This window comes from Chiroxiphia lanceolata, chromosome 1, assembly GCF_009829145.1.
Source record: "Chiroxiphia lanceolata isolate bChiLan1 chromosome 1, bChiLan1.pri, whole genome shotgun sequence".
Taxonomy (NCBI): Eukaryota; Metazoa; Chordata; class Aves; order Passeriformes; family Pipridae; genus Chiroxiphia; species Chiroxiphia lanceolata.
The window spans coordinates 43,912,504-43,929,335 of record NC_045637.1 but is presented as its reverse complement, the minus strand read 5'-3'; the positions used below and the strand labels follow the sequence as shown (position 1 = coordinate 43,929,335).

The 16,832-nt window shown below is 40.1% G+C and overlaps 1 protein-coding gene across 13 annotated transcripts in view; it reads left to right on the top strand.

Annotated features, from left to right (window-relative positions):
• Nucleotides 1-16,832, top strand: part of DTNA (dystrobrevin alpha) — a 225,419-nt gene that overhangs the window by 162,839 nt on the left and 45,748 nt on the right. For 12 of the 13 annotated variants that reach the window (XM_032676102.1, XM_032676155.1, XM_032676147.1 and 9 more), the window contains 5 exons: nucleotides 2,230-2,315; nucleotides 3,837-3,991; nucleotides 8,187-8,292; nucleotides 11,197-11,363; nucleotides 13,807-13,931. In XM_032676102.1, the coding sequence (XP_032531993.1) occupies nucleotides 2,230-2,315; nucleotides 3,837-3,991; nucleotides 8,187-8,292; nucleotides 11,197-11,363; nucleotides 13,807-13,931 (639 nt within the window). Of the gene's footprint in view, nucleotides 1-2,229; nucleotides 2,316-3,836; nucleotides 3,992-8,186; nucleotides 8,293-11,196; nucleotides 11,364-11,389; nucleotides 11,668-13,806; nucleotides 13,932-16,832 lie in introns of those variants that run through there. The other variant, XM_032676163.1, reaches the window with a different exon arrangement.

The window sequence follows — 16,832 nt, the reverse complement described above, 5'->3', positions numbered from 1 at the left end:
GATTAGAGTGGGTAGTAGGAAGCCTACCAGTAGCCAAAGAAATTATATTACTTTTGGATAAGATACCTTACAGTATTGGGGGAGCACCACTTCATGCCTAGTTAATGAGAAAAATTGTATATTCTCCATGTCCATTTTGTGGGACTCATTTGCTGCTTCTAAAGATGTGATGTTATTTCTTTATAGCTTTCTCCAACATATGGCTGTCTCAGTATTGCTAGAAATCCTGACAAATGACAGTGTCATCCATTTGGTACTACTCTCCTTGGTGACTCAAAAGGCAAATTCAGGCCCTGAAGCTGGACTTAGCTTTGTATGGTCTGTGGATTTTGTCAGGCAGTCTGTGGGGTTTCTCTGGGGACAGGCTGTCTCTCTCTGCAGCTATGCATTAGAAGAAGAAACCTTCTGCTCTGTTCTGGTGTCTAGCAGCATGTATTATTTTCTGCCCTTTTTTCTCCAAGCAAAAGGAGATAACCTTAAGCCCTGGCCATCATTCCCTTTCTTAAGTACTCCATCCTGTATTGTTGCTAAGTGCACATCAGCTTCAAGGTTTGCTTTTGACATGATTTATGCTTCTAATGCTTTTCTGTAGGATTCTGAAGAGTAACCTCAGTAAGAGAGGTGCTATATAAAATCAAAATATTTTTTGTCCTCTCCTGTTTCCATTAGTAAAATTCGTATCTCTTTGCATTAGCCAACCTAAAGCTTCTTTCAGGGAGCACTGACTTCTGTAGAGCACTTCACGCTGCCGTGAGCCACTGCTTCAGCATTTGCTTTTGCATGGCAAATACTGTGAGGCCCCAGTGCTGCCAGTGAAGGGCATCTGTAGTGCTTAGACATAGCTTAGGGCCCTTCTGGATCCAAATGACATTGGCGAGTCATAGGCCCCATTATCCTGTCTGTTCATCCATCATATGTATTTATATATGCATGTGTGTATACGTATGCACACACACACACACACACACACACAGAGAGACATATTTGGTGGGCAAATTGAATTTATGCTGGCTCTAGTGATGCTTTTATGAATACAAATGACCGATACAAAATACAGTGTCAAAACTAATCAACTCAAATGAAGAGATTGAAGAGATAAATGAAATCTTTTCCTTTTCTGCTCCTCTGTTCTGTAATTGTGTGAGTATGGGAAAAGCCGATGGCTCTGGGCTGGAAAGCTGAAGCCAAGTTGATATGTGTCTGCCATTCAAGATTATAATCCTATTAGTAAATGTAACTAAACCTCCTGGGAAAAATTATCTAAATCTGAAGCACTTCCACATGGGCTTTATTTTTTCCTCTGAATCTTCCATTGCTTCTTAATAACATCATTGCTTTCACCTAGCATTTCTTTTTTTAAGTATAACAACTCTTTAAAGGCAGGTGGAAACCTCACGATGAAACAGTGCAGAAAAATTCCAAAAGGTCTAAAGGGTAGCATGCACACAAAAATACAAAATGACTGCATTTTCAGCCACAGCAGTGCTAATTCCTGGTTTACACAAATCAGAATCCAGTCAACAAAGGATGGAAATACAGAAGTCTGGAAATTACTCTGTTGGGATTTTAATCTTATGAAGCCAGTCAAAGGGAACTCAATGTAATGAAAAAGAAAATGTGCACAGAAGAGCATTAAAGAACATAGTAAGGATTTTTTTCTTAAATACTGAAGTGGTGAATTTATTACTTTTTACCTGTATTTCCAGTTGATTTTCTGACAAAAAGCAGAATTTTAAATGTGTGTAAAGGATAATCAGAATTAATATTTAGAATTATGTGTTACACTGATGTAGAACTAAGTCCAATTCACTGAACTTTAAAGATTATTAGTTAGTCAGGCTTAGGGAACTGACTCATTTTCTAAAGTCTGAGTAACTTAATGAACGTAGCAGTGAAGTGTGTAGCATGCTTTATCATACAGATCTGAGCATACAATTCATGTCTATCTTACATGTATATGGATATGTGGAGAAAGAATGAGGATAGCAAACAATGTAATGCTAAGCTTCATATATATAATAAATGTGCTCTGAGATCTTTACAGAACAGTGTACTGATGTGTGTTCTCACAAAACAAACTTTCCTTTTAAAGGTCTTATTTCATTGTATGTTGATCCCCGTATATTGTGCATTACAATAAGTGATGTCGGTGACATGCATTTTAAATGGACAGAGGCTCATATTATAAAATGGACATGTAAATTATGGCTACTTTCTACTTTTGAACAGGGAAGGACATGGTAAAATTTCCGTTTTTGCTGTCAAAATGGCCTTGGCAACTCTTTGTGGAGGAAAAATCATGGACAAATTAAGATGTAAGTCTTTTGGGTGACATTTTTTACCTGTTAAAAATCTGTTATTTTTTGAGAAATAACAGTACAAGTAGAAAAGAGGGGATTAGGATAAGTTAGAGTTTTGTGGCTGGGTTTGGAATTTGCACTATAAATTTCTCCAGATAAATCCCACTAAACGTTTGGTTTAACTTCTCATTGAACTTCATATTTTTAAAGCCAAATTGCATATATTGAGCTTGAGTGGTGGATTCTATTTTTTTTCCTTTGGGATTATTGAATTGAGAGTACAGGTTGAGAGCCTCGACATCATGAAGCATCATTCAGCAATTTCTTCTGATTATTTTTTAGTAACAATCTCATTTCACATGTAGAAGTATGATATATTTATGGATTATTTATATTTCTTCCCACAGGGCACATTCTTATACCATCTATTTTGGTGAACAGATCCTCATTCCACATGATTTATTCTCAGTTTTCCAATAGCAAAGGCATAGTTTACTTGTAGGTGCAGTGGAAGACTTTCTGTTTAGTGATATGATGTGTGTAGCTCAGGTCCAGACTTTTGGACCAAAGAAACCTTCAGTTTCCCCTGGGCCTTCTCCCTCAGCCCAAGAAAACAGAGTATGCAAATTGATGTTGATTAGAGTAGACAAGTAGAAATCCCAGGTGCTGATTTAGTCTTCCAGATTTGGTGCCATTTTTTAATATATTATTTCTGTGTAGAAACTCAAATACAGACTGCACTAAAGTTATAAATTATAAATTGAGCAGTGCTATAAATTGAACACTGTTTGTTCCTTAATCTGCTTTAGGAATAGGAGCAGGGTCCTTCCAGTGGAAGGCTGGAGTACAATGATGATTTTTTTGGGTCAGCAGTCCCAGAGTCCTGTTGTCAGAATTTCCTGTCCAGGTTCCTGGAAATGAAGCAACTGACATGACAGCCTGAAAAACAATAAATGTTCCTTAGTCAGTGATCTCCTGCAAAGCACAAGATAATTTTAAACAAGTAGAAAAGTAAAGCCTTAGAAACATGCATCTCTGCAATGATAAAAGTGTGATATTTTTATACATAAAAAAGGAGAAGAGTGAAAAGTAATGAATTTGCAAGACCTTCAGTGCTTTGTGTGTCCGAAACAATAATAACTGATTTAATGAACTCGTTGTCAAGATTTTGATTTGACATGGTAAGCTGACAGTAGGCGAAAAGCTGATGTTGCGTATCTTGTCAAATCAGAGCCTTCTTATCTGATCAAATTACTGCCTCATGCTGTGCATCAGACTTTGCTTAAAAAATGACCACACAAAAAAAAAAAAAGTCAGGAATATTTTAGTATTAAAACAAGCTACTTTTTTATATGCAAATAATTATCTTTGTTTTCTATTGAAAGAGGTTGGAGTTAAAGATGCAGTAATAGTGGAGGTTTCCATAAGCAAAACATGTTTAGGGGTTCTGGTTCAAATCAGATGATACTGAATTCAGAGCAAATCTGTAGCTCTCACTGAAACTGCTGTGTCCTTTTCTTGTTTTTCCCCCCTCAGACATTTTCTCAATGATTTCCGACTCCAGTGGAGTGATGGTTTATGGCAGATACGACATGTTTCTGCGGGAGGTTCTCAAGCTGCCCACGGCTGTTTTTGAAGGACCTTCATTTGGTTATACTGAGCAGTCAGCAAAATCCTGTTTCTCACAACAGGTAAATGAAGAGTGAGCGTCCCAGACACAGGATCTCAATCACTCCTTCGAGCAAGCCAACACTTTCTTCCTTTCTTACATATATGTGCCTATTCACCCAGGAAACACATGGCTGGATGGGTGGAAGGTCCACTTGGCTGATTTTTGGCATGTAGATTTGGTGCCTTCGATAGGAAGCTGGTCTCTGTAGTTTCCACATATAACCAGAGGGGACAGAGGCTTGGTCAGAAAGTGTTTCGGAGCAGGATTTTGACTTACATGTTCCTAAATTAGGGAGGCTGAGGAGACTAATTTCCTAATTTAAGCACCTGTTAGATATTTACATTTAGGTGATATGCAGTCCTACACTCCGCTTTGTTGTTGTTAGTATAAGCATACACAGGGCTTTAACTTGCCCATAAAAAGCTCAAGTCCCACCAAAAAAATCAGACTGCAGGTTTTCTCAGTGAGACACACACAAGAAGTTTAGGAGTGAGAAGAAAATCACCTTAAAACTTTTTTGAAAATGGGAGTCAGTATGTATTAGGAAATCCTTAGTCTCTTACCGATAACATTAGAGACATAGCTCAGGGAAGCCATGAATTTATCCTGAAGAAAATACAAGATTTTTTCACAGTTCGCCAGACTCCATAGGCACACTAAGTACAGTACACTGGCTTCAGGTAATACACAGCACTTCAAAAGATCCCAGAATCGAGGCTGGTTGTCCGTTTCTCCAGTGGAGAAAGGAAGAATTCCTCTGTCTTTTGCCACACATCACACTGTATAATTCCATAAATATAAAGTAAGGGAAGATGCTGAAACTGGGAAAACATTGTAAATAAAGTTGTATTTTCCTCCATTCACTAATTGAATACTATTGAACAAGTAAGTTCAATGGAGCAGGAATAGTGTCATTTTTATGCAAAAGAGTCTCATTTTTTGTATTCCCTCAGTTTCATCACTAATCAATAGGCCCTCCAGTCAACCGAAAGGCATTGTTGAAATTCATTTATTGAATCATCTCCCAAATCATTTAAATTGCATGTATGAAACTAGTCTTGTTTCACAGAGGGAGACAATACAGCACTTCATCTTACGTTGAAGAGTTTACATAGTGGAGTGACTTTTTGTAGTTTTGTGTTAAAGTAATGAAAGAGTGCTCTTGCGTGGCAGCATGGCATTCAAGCTTTGCATGTTGGATATGCTATTATTACAGATGAAAAAAGGAATTTCTTTTCTTGAAAAAATGTGATTCAAGCCTTGTTTTCTATCTCAGTAGCCATCAGAAATGATACTTTGTTTGAGAGCAACCAACTGAATGGAGCAGATGCATGAGGGTACCTTAAGAAACAAAGTTTTCAAGCAGGCATTAGATGATTTTGTTCACAAGCTCCATTTGCAGCTAATGAGTTAAGTCTCCGACTGATGTCGGTACACAGCAGATTTACTAAGCTCCTGTTTTGCATCTGGAAGCAGCCAAGTACTCTTGTAAATCTAGCCTTAATATTTCACTTAAATTAACTTCATGTAATTCTCATTACATCCTCACTAGGGATGAACCAGAGTTTTGAAATGAGAGTCAAAAAAACCCCATATCTCTGTGACACTATGATAAATGGTATTTACAGTCATAGTCACACCGTAAGTCAGTCTTTCACTCTCTCATATTGCACTTAGCATCATCAAAAGCTGATACCTTGGAATAAGTTTGGCACTCTCTCTTGTTGTTCTCACTCTGGATCACTTTTTCTAACCAGAAGCCTTTCAACCCCCGATACATATAGATTCTTCAATTTCAGGGTGAGAAAAGATTCTGGGAATGATCTTTTGGCTCATGCTGTCAAATCCGTTTCAGTTTACATCTGAAAGGATTTTTCCTGTTGCAGAAATGTTTTATTATTCCCCATTGTACTGGTTTACTTGATCAAACCATGTATTTTCCTCTGCCTGTGAACCACTGCTAGATTGAATGGCTATTCAAAGTAGAAACAACTGTTTCCTCATCAGCAAATTTATGGAACAGAAATGCTGAAGCAAGTGACTTAATGTTTCAGAAAACAAATCTGTGGCTCAAAAAGGAATTTTATCACCACCACTTTCTCCCATAGGTAGGACTGATGCAATGTTATATAGAATGTGTGCATTAAACAGTGTTGTTACTAATGTAAAAACCACTTTTTAAAAAATTCTCTTCTCTTATCCCAAACCGAAAAGATAGACACTAACTTCATTTTTTTAGCACTTGTCTAAGTGTTATTCCACAAACCTAGACTCCATCTGTATGTAGCATATATTTAGAAAACAGCTTTCAGTTTCAACTTCGCCAGCATCTGAAAGAAAACTGCAAGAGGAAAATGTATGGAAATTGCTCTGATGGTGTCTTTTTAAGGGACACTGCTCTCTCTAATCCATAAAATCAGTGATCACCAGAGCAGTTTGGCCATAAAGCTGTCATTGAAGCTGAGTTGCTTTATTTGGTGCAAATCAGGTTTTAAGTTATAGCTGCACTCAAAAGCCTACTGCATTATGGAAGAGCTGTTCTTGTCTCCCCATCTATTTGCTTGTTTAGACCCAATGGGTGTATCCCTTCAAGAGCAGAGGGCTACTCAGCTCTGCAGTATGGGGCACTGGACATCCCTTTTTTCCTCCTGTGTTCTCAGTTCTGCTGCCAACAACACAGACATTTGCTGGCAGCATTGGTCAGCAAAGCCATGCTGGGCATCCACAGCAGATCTCCAAAAGGAAGATCCTTTCCTGTGAGCTGATGCCTATAGCATAAGATGCCTGTTTGGGAAGTGGTTATCCGCTCACCATGGCTGGGAAGATAATTCATTCATACAACAAGCAGATGGTAGTGTTTGACTGGACTTTCATACTGCAGGTATCGTGGGAAAAGATGGTGTTCCAGTGAGATTTAGAGCTCATATTCTGGCTATTTCTATTCATTATAGAATCAAGACCATTTTCACACTAGCCTGAAGTATTTTCTCCTAGGGACGAATATTTATATCTTTCCCAATATCTTGCAATATTTCAGCCCTGAGACGGTTTCAGAGTGAGATGTTTTCCATTGATCACTCAGTGTATAAGAGAAATAATGATTTTATTTACATCAGTGGTAATTGTGTATAAATGGAGCACAGACACTCCATCTTGAAACCTCAACTCTTAAAAGAGTTCCACAGCACACGGAGATGATACATGTCACTGCATAACTGCTGCTTTGCTTTCTCATGGGGTAACCGAAGTTCTTTAGCAAGTTAAAGCAGTAGCTTATGCAATCAGAGATGAAGATTTAGCAATCCCTTTGGATATGGGGATACTACTTAAATATGTATGGCTATAAAATATATCTGCATATATTCTCAACAGGGCTCTATATTTTTGCATCTTAAATTTTATTTAAGGAAGACTCAGTTGCTGATTGAAAAAACAAATGAACTAAGATTTGTGATAACTTTTTCCAGACACCTAAGAAACTTAAGGCCCTAGATTGCATTTTTAAAATCAACAGGGATATTTTAGAGTTTAAATCTCTTTGAAATTTAAGGGGGCATAGATCTTTGAGTGCTTAAAGGTGTGGAGAGTTTAGGAACAGTTGCAGTCCCTGAGTGCTGGCAAACAAGACATCCCACAGTAACAATCATAACCCATAACTCATTGCCATCGCTCCTCAGATAAGCATAGTTTCTTAAATTACAGTAACAACTTGCCTGTGATGCTCTGTTCTTACCCTAGATTTGTTTCAAATTTCTACTCCCTTGTCAGTATTTCCTTTAATTTTCTATTTTGGAGTACTATCAACCATCCTCTGCAGTGACTTCTCGTTTGAAAATTGGTCATACATAGTGATACCCTACATGCACTTGTACTTATTATGTGATACTCAAAACACATGAGAACACGAAGGGTTGAATGCCACCCTTAATCACAAAGCATTTTCAGGCAGTGACTCTAGCAGAGAGTCTGGAAATGAGTGGTAGCTAGGTGTCTCCAACCCAGCCTTGTGAGAAGGACTGTTAGGCATCAGTTGTACCAGCTAAAAATAGTCCAGAAAAGCTTTACTAGTATCACTTGTTCTTTTTAGTGAATCAGGGCTTCAGGCAAACAGTATTTGAAACTTGTTCCCAAGTGTTTCTGTAACGACAAGATAAAATTATTTTGAGATGTATAATTACTGATTTTTGTGCATGTTTGTGTGCTTGTTTGAGCAGAAAAAAGTCACATTAAACACTTTCTTGGATACTCTCATGTCTGATCCCCCACCACAGTGTCTAGTGTGGTTACCACTTCTGCATCGACTGGCAAATGTTGAAAATGGTAAGTAAGAGACGCTGCCAAAACAGTTACAAGAGTAAACTTTTGTGTGATAATTTCCTCATTCTGTAGATGGTTTTGTAGAAGCTACTGTGCTTGGGTTTGTTGACTCCATGTGCAATTTTTACAGTGACTGGTAAAATATTTGAAGAAGTCTGTTGGTCATTCAGCCAGGAATGTGGCTTGAATTTTGCTATGCTCAGAAAATTAACCTGATCACGTCCTCTCCTCCTGTGCTCTGGACCAGCAGAGAGCAATAGGACTTGATCCATTCACACACTTCTATTTGGTAAACTGTCAAGACCACAACTTTCATTAGCTCTGACATATGGCAGCAGAGAAGGAACAGCTTGGCAGTTTCCATTCATACAGTATTCTTGGCAAGAGTTGTCCAGTGCAGTGCAAAGTACCAACCAAAAGGTCCTTATGGAGGATCTCCTCCTACGCCTACATTGCCAGACCATATACTTTGAAGAGGAAGTTCTAGATTCATCCTTATCCTTTGCATGTGTGGAAGATGAGGATTTAACTGTGAGATGCCTCTTTCTCCTCAAGGGTTGTCTTTTCCCAAAATGAGTAGATCACAGATTTTAGGATAGAAAGGGACCGTGAAGATGAACTCATTTCATTAATGCCCAGTGCCTGTTGCATGTCCCTGGACAGCATCATCTTCCTCAGCCTTCCAACTTCTTGAGCACCTGGGGAAAAGTTCACAGACTCACAGGTGTAGTCCCCCAGCCAAACCTTTCATATACCATTGCTATAGAAGGTGCTGCCACACTGAAAGTGCAGAGGCAGAGCTAGAGGCTTGTGCATCTCATCTCACTGTGTGCGCCACCAAATTGCAGCCCGCAAACTCTGTACAGTTCCTTGTATAATTCTGGAGGAGTTCCCCAGCTCCAATGCAGATGGCTTCTGCTGTCCAGAAGGCTCAGAACTGCCAATATTAAATAGAAAAAAAAACCCATGAGACAAGAAGTGCCTTTTACTGTCTTATTTATCAGCATGTAATGTGGCATTTCTTGCTCACGGTCATCAAGACGCAGTGATTCTGGTAGTCATTATTCCAACACTTTAAATCCAGAAAAAAAGAGAAAGTTTTAAAATGGAGGAAATTTATACCAAAAAAATGAAATATTAGTTTAACAAGATTAATAGATTTTTCAAACAATTTTACCACTCAACATTTTGCCTCGGAGGTTGTTCTGTAAGGGGCTTGTTAAATATTTCTGTGTTGTTGCCCCCTTGAAGGTTTACCTCAAGCATAACTGAAGCTTTGGGACACTGGAAAAAGAAGTGTGGGACAGAAGGAAAAAAAGATCATATATAGTCATCCTGTTAGGCAATAGAAATATTTATACCATACTTCCAACAAGAAAATGGGGCTGGTGGAAGGGGAAGTGTCCATCTATTTTTTGTTGATAAAAGGAAAAGGAGGAAGTTGCATGTGTTCTTGTACTGAATAAATCCCTCTTACACTGAAAGGCACCGAGGTGGGTAAGATGATGTTCCCAAGTCATTTTTGGCTACAGAGCAACCCATCTACCCCACCTGCCTCAAGCTCTTGTCATCCATCTCTGTCCCTCACCAGCTTCACGGTTTTTCCTAGCCTAGAGCACTAACCCCTCCTGCTGCAAAATTCTGGCAAGAAATTAAAACCCTGACATCCTCAGCACATACAAGTGCTCTCAGACTGAACCTTAAAACAGAAAAGCAGAAGGTGCCTGGGAACGAGGAGATGTTCAGTACCCTGTGGTAAATTGGGTACACGCTGTAGTGAGGAGAGAGGAACAGAAATAACACTATTGCCAGGAAGGTGTTTCAAAATATCTCAGTTGGTGCCTTAGTGTCCTCAGTGACTTGCATCCTTGTCATATCTGCTTCAGAACAGAGAGTAGGACCACAGAGATCCCCTTCAATGGCCAGCTCTCCAAATCTGGGCATCCAAAGCCAAGTGTTCAACACCATAAATAGGTACCTAAATGACACCAGTTGTACAGATGAGACAGCAGTAATTAAGAGACAATGACATGCCTAAGGACAGTTTTGTGCTTTCAGTAATCAGACAGCTGAGTTTGACTTTTCCTCCGATGTGCATCACTTCAGCTCCTTACAACACAACATTCAGCTATCCTCAGTAATGCAGCTGAAGGGTTTTCCCACATATGAATTTCCTCTAACATAGACTCATAGAATAGTTTGGGTTGGGTGGAATCTTGAAGATCATCAAGTGCCAACCCCCCTGCCATGCACAGGAGCACCTTCCACTAGACCAGGTTGCTCAAAGCCCCATCCAGGCTGGCCTCAAGCACTTTCAGGAACGGATCATCCACAGCTTCTCTGGGAAACCTGTTCCAATGCCTTACCACCCTCACAGAGAAGAATTTCTTCCTAATATCTAATCTAAACTTACCCTCTTTCAGTTTGAAGCCATTTCCCCTTGTCCTTCCACTACATGCTCTTGTCAAAAATCCCTCTCCACCTTTCCTTAACCCTTTAATTACTGAAGGTGCTCTAAGGTCTCCCCTGAGCTTTCTCTTTTTGAGGCTGAATAACCCCAACTCTCTCAGCTTGTCTTCACAGGAGAGGTGCTCCAGTCATATTTGTGGTCCTCCTTTGGACTCAATCATTCTGTTAGATGGTGAACACATTTTTTGCTGCTCCAAGCAGGATGTGCAGACATCAGCTCGGAAGTGAAGCAGGGTTTGTTGTCCAGTGTAGGAAATGTTGCCCATGGCACGGCACAGGTTGAATTATTTTCACGGGTCAGAGCTGTCGACAGCATCCAGCACTGCAGATTTCTTTAAACAAAGAAGGGAACACCTTCAGTTTAGGGCTTTGTCCATAAATTTTGCTGAGTGTTTCTTTGTTTTGGTTTATTGCTCGGCATTTCTTTCTCCTGCGCAGTCTTCCACCCCGTCGAGTGTTCCTACTGCCACAGCGAGAGCATGATGGGGTTTCGCTACCGCTGCCAGCAGTGTCACAATTACCAGCTCTGTCAGGACTGCTTCTGGAGGGGCCATGCCAGCGGTTCCCACAGCAACCAGCACCAAATGAAAGAGTACACGTCATGGGTAAGGGAAGGCTCACGCCTCGCTGCAGACTGCTTTGCCCTCCAGCCATCGGAGAAGCCCCTGGCCGCAGCTCTGGGCAGCTGTCTGGAGCCAGGGAGCCACGCTGCCAGTTTGGATTAGTGACGCTGTCTGAGAGGCTCCGGTCTTGGGAGCCATCAGGAGAGCGTGGAGGTGGTAATGATCATTTCTGTGTGAGGATCTGGGGCATCTGTGACGGTGTGTGCCGCGGTGAGGGCAGCGCAGGAGGGGCTGGCAGCAGGGCACCAGGCTCATGGCAGCTTCTCCCATTCCCACAGGACTCACGGTAAAATCGTCATTGGCTTGCTCTGTTTGGCTACATGTAAATGAAATGATGAATACTTAATGCTCATTCATCAATATTTTCAGTTGAGTGGCTGCAGCATATGCGTAGCATTTGGGATGGTCCTGGCACTGTAGATTTGAGTGTGGTCCCAGGCTTAGATCCACAGTGGTGTTTACTATTAGAGACAAACACACTTCCAACTTTTTGTCGTTAATCGGAATAACTCAACATTTTTTCTAAGCTGAAAGAGAAGTATCAACAGCTACATTAACTTTCTCTGAAGGGCATCAGACCTGAGGACTAAGCTCTCCATGGACTGGAGCAAAGCCCCAACAGAAGCCCTTGGTCACAGAGTGTCACAATCCTTCAGGGTTCAAATCCAGAAACCAGCAGAAAAATCCTAGATAATCTCAAACATAAAAGAAGAATATTGTTTAAAAAACAAAATAAAATTATGCACATAGCAAGAGCTCATGTTTTTACACTACTTAGTATGTATTTTTTAATGAAATTCTGAAGCTTAACACTTTTAAAATGTCTGGTTTTCTGTTGATGGAACATTCAAGGGTTAAATTTGATGTGGTTTGCTCTGAATGCCAGTCATACAACCCTGCACTGTATCCCAGCAGACCTGGGTCTGTAATTGTTTTTTGTGGGTCCTAGTTGCTGCTTGTTGCACAGACACAAATGGCTGAAGTTTAGTCTCTGAATAGGAGAGTGCCCACTATGTAGCTCTGACTCTATTCCTAACAGCAATCTGTGCTATAAAATCATTTTTTGCTGTAGCCAGGGAGCTGTAGTTATAGGTAGGAAGTAATTGGAAGACTTAGCATTTCTGCTCAGCAGAAGACAAAAATGTGACTACATACCTAGTGGTTTCAAATGTTTCCTTGTCAGAAACAAATGTTTTGCTTCAAGTTTGAAATTGCCTTTCTGTAGCATGCATTAGCATTTGTTCAAACCTGGTTAGCATTCTACATAATGCATTCACATCGAGCTCCACATGCAGATTAAGAGTGTTTATGGGTGCAGTGGAACTCAACTGTACTCAATTCAGAGTGAAATTGCATTTATAATGGAAGAGCCTGAACTTTACATATTTATGTTGGATTTCTGTAATAGAAATATTTCATTATTAAGTTGATTACAGTCATAAGTCGATGCAGGATGTGTATGCAAAAATACAATGCTATTCCTGTCACGTTCCAAAAAGGTTTTTAAATTTCAGCTGTGTAGAGCTGTGTTTTGGGGAAAGCAGACAGTGTAAGGATCACTACCCCTCTTTTACTGGCAGAGAAGCTGAATCACAGAGAGCTGGGTTGGATTCCCTGAGAATCTCACGCAGCCTAAAAGACACCATAGATCTCCAAGCCATTCCTTAGAAGGGAAGTTGAGTTTGCTCCTCAGAGAGCCGCCAAACAAAATTATAAAGCAGAAAATACTGTTTGTTGGGGGTTTTTTTAGACTTTCTGATGGAATTTCAAGGTGAAAATCATGCTTCTTGCACAGAGCCCCCCATGTTTTGGTGACTGACAGTATGTCAGACTTTTTTTGGCATGCTGTTGCCACAGTGGGGCAATTCCTGCCGTGCCCATGTCTCAAATTTCCCAGTCCTCTGTGGCCATGGGAGGTGAAAAAGGAGCTTATAATAGCAGCTAAACAGTACAGGGTACTGGAGGTGTGGAGAGAAATACTAGTGAGCAGAGAGAATATAGCAGCCTTGTGCCTGGCCCACAGCTAGGAAAGAAATGGTGTATCTATATGGATGGGCATACTCAGATTTGTTCTCCTTGCACTCCCAAGTTGGTGAGATACAAGCCAGCTCCAGTCCAGGTGACATTAACTGTACTGCCCTTCATGCAATATTGCCTGAGTGCAGCATTGCAGAAGAGCCATGGCAACTCTCCCTATAGATATACCCCCTGAGCCTACTCTAAAGGCAGTTGGAGACGAGTAATCTTTCCTCCAAACGGAGCAGTCTTTGCCTTACCAGACTGTCAGGGTGGGAGGGGGGCAACAGGAATGTTAGTCCATAGGTATGTAAGCTGTTGGAGCTTCCTGTTGTTTTGTGCTTCCTATAGCAGAAACAGTATGCACCTTACTTGTCCAGATTACCTCTACCTTCCTTGTTCCTCCCAGAAATCACCTGCTAAGAAGCTAACTAATGCACTTAGCAAGTCTTTAAGCTGTGCTTCCAGCCGTGAACCTTTGCACCCAATGTTCCCTGACCAGCCTGAAAAACCTCTAAACCTGGCTCATATTGTGTAAGTATCTGTGTGCTGTAGACAAAGTAAGCTTTGTTGTAGGAGTTGCTTACACCAAGTGTAGATACTATAGCTCTGAGCAAAACAAGGAGGCAGCTGTGGCTTACCCAGCTCAATACATCACAAGTGCAAATTTGCCAATAGGGGTATTTAGCATGAAAATGTTCTTCTGGTGTGACTTCACTTGAAAAGTCAATGAGATTTATGCATACAATCAAGTACTGGGACATAGTGTTGGTATGTCCCTGTTCTCCTCAAGAGATCTCCATGCAATTTCATAGAGTTTCAGCACTTTGGGATGTATTGATGCTGAGAACATCAGTTTTGTCATCTAGAGACTCTCAACTTCAGTGCATCACAGGTATGTCTTGACATGAGACACCAGAGAAAAGTGAAATTGGACCAGTTTTGTTGAAACCTGTGTCAGAGTTCTCACTGACTTTGGTGGAGCTGTGGCTTCACCCAGGTCTGAGGAGTTGTACGAGTCTGCATAAAAAGTGAGTCTTAAACTTGTCAAGTCACTTGAAAACAGTCTGTTATTTTTACATTTTGATATTTTGAGAAAGCAAAATTATTTTTTGGTGTAGTAGTTCCTGTCACTACTTTATTTCTGCAGGAGTCAAGAAAATCAAAGCAGAGAGACAATGTATTTGTGCTGGCTGGGGAAATTATTACTTTGGATTTTTTTATTTTTTTTTTCCAAAGCACGTCTGCCATCTACAGTGGCAGTTGCTCAGATTTTCTTATTTATCAGTTTGATTTGCCTTTACTTACTGGGTCCTTAAAAAAAAAAAAAAAGGAGAGAAAAAAACACTATTAAGTTTTCCATAGAATTCAGGAAAATCAAGACATTGGTTGGAAGAAAGGTACAACGAATTAACTTGGAAAACTTGTTCTAAAAATACAGTCTTTAAAGGATTTCTCTTATTCTGGTATATTTCTCAAGAAAATACCTTTCTTAACCATCTTGCTGGGGTCCTGACTGAAGCATTTCAGGCAGCAGCTATTATAATTGTATTTGCATACTGATATATATGTTACTGGCTGCTGGAACTATTCCAGTCTGTAATTATTATACATATTTACTTTTGTCCAGACTGAATATTTGTATGTGGCATCTTTAAGGGCAAGTGCACACTAGCCATTGTGGGCTGTGCAACACCTGGAAAGTTCACCTAACGTGCCTGACATTTTAAGGATAAATCATGATGACGGACCTCCTCATGTGGTTATAGCAGAACTTTTTCAAGGTGTAAGAGAGTGCTCTGGTTTAAGAGACAAGGTGCTTCCTCTGACATATACATCGTGCCATATCCCTCTTATGTTCTAATGCCAGTTAAAATCCTTGCACCTCTTTATGGAGGAGTAATGAGAGGATGTCGTTCTTTGGAATAAATGATCCAGAGTTGGATCTGCTGAGCTACTGCACTGCTGTGCATGGTGTAAAAGCCTGGCTCCACTGGCAAGTCAGTGATAATTTCACAGGGCAGATTTTGGCTGTCCTTAAGGGAAACGGGAAGAGGCAGGGAGCTTGAAACTGAAAGAGAAGCCTCTGTTCCCTGTTGGCTGGAAGCCCTGGAAAGCCTGGGTTTATGTGAGATAATGGGTGGCAAAAACTGGGCTACTGTGAATTGATTAAATGCATTTAGGCAAGGCAAGGGGAAGGTACCATAATTGAGTAGGAACCGATCCAAATCTCTGCTGTGAAATTAACACCTTACCTTATTCCTAACTATACGGACATAATTTAGAGTGATTGGATGTGAGAACAAACCACCATCTATTTTGTTTTATGACAGAGTTTCTCTTTATTCATAGATTGATGGTAATATAACTTGGCAATATATATTGGCTATAATGATGCATGAGTGAAAAACCTGTAAGTTGTGGAGGTAGCATGGTCTACGGCATAATTCACACAAATTAACTGAGGGGAGAGATATGCTACAGAACCTCATTGAGAATATCTTCTCGCTGATGTGATTTTTATTTTTAAACATAATGGAAGTTGAGAGAAACAGCTCTGGGCAGGAATCCAGGCAAAAAAAAGGTTTTATATGTGCATTAAATGGAAGAATTTTGGCAACAAAACAGTATCCTTTTCTTAGCTTCTAGCTTAAATGGGGACAAGTGCTCCGATACAGACTTTTCTTTTGATCGTTCTTCCACTTTAGAGTGGCACCACACAGAAAGACTGCATGGGTTGGTATTTTTTGCTGGTGCCCCACAGAATTTTAAATTAATCAAGAAACACTTCTAAGGGCTCGTCTAGAGAAGTAATTGTAGTTATCAAGGTGTCATAACCCTGATGGTAGAAATCCTCCTACTGATGGAGGGGTCATTTTTTCTTTCTGTCCATGAGATTAGCAACAAAAAAAGAAACTCCAGACTGCAGAGATGACAAATGCCATGGCCAGTGGATCATGAAGGTATTTTTCTGCACTGGCCTGACTTCTTAAGTCTGTGAGAGCATTATTTTTGACACAAGTGTGAACAGGTTAGACCAGCCTAGAGCCTGGAGCACTTTGGAAAATTCCTCTTATTTAATTTGGTTTATTACTGTGGATATGTGTTGTGCCATAGCATACTTTTATTACATAGCATATTTCAATAGTATTAAGTGGTTTCCACCTCCTTGAGGAAAGTTAATTATCATCAGCTCAGTTTTATTAGAAGGCTTAATCACTCACTTCTACAAGTTTAGAAATAATAATTTATAGTCCAGTAGCTGAGTTTTCCTTTACCATGAAGTCTCCTATTCTTGTCTTACCACATCACACAACTGCATGTGTTTGAGCATCCATTTAAAATTCAAGCCTAACCTGAGGAATGTGACAGTGGGCATCAGTCCTTGAAAAACTTGCCTTGGGAAAACCCAGATTAGTTTAATATATTTTTCTT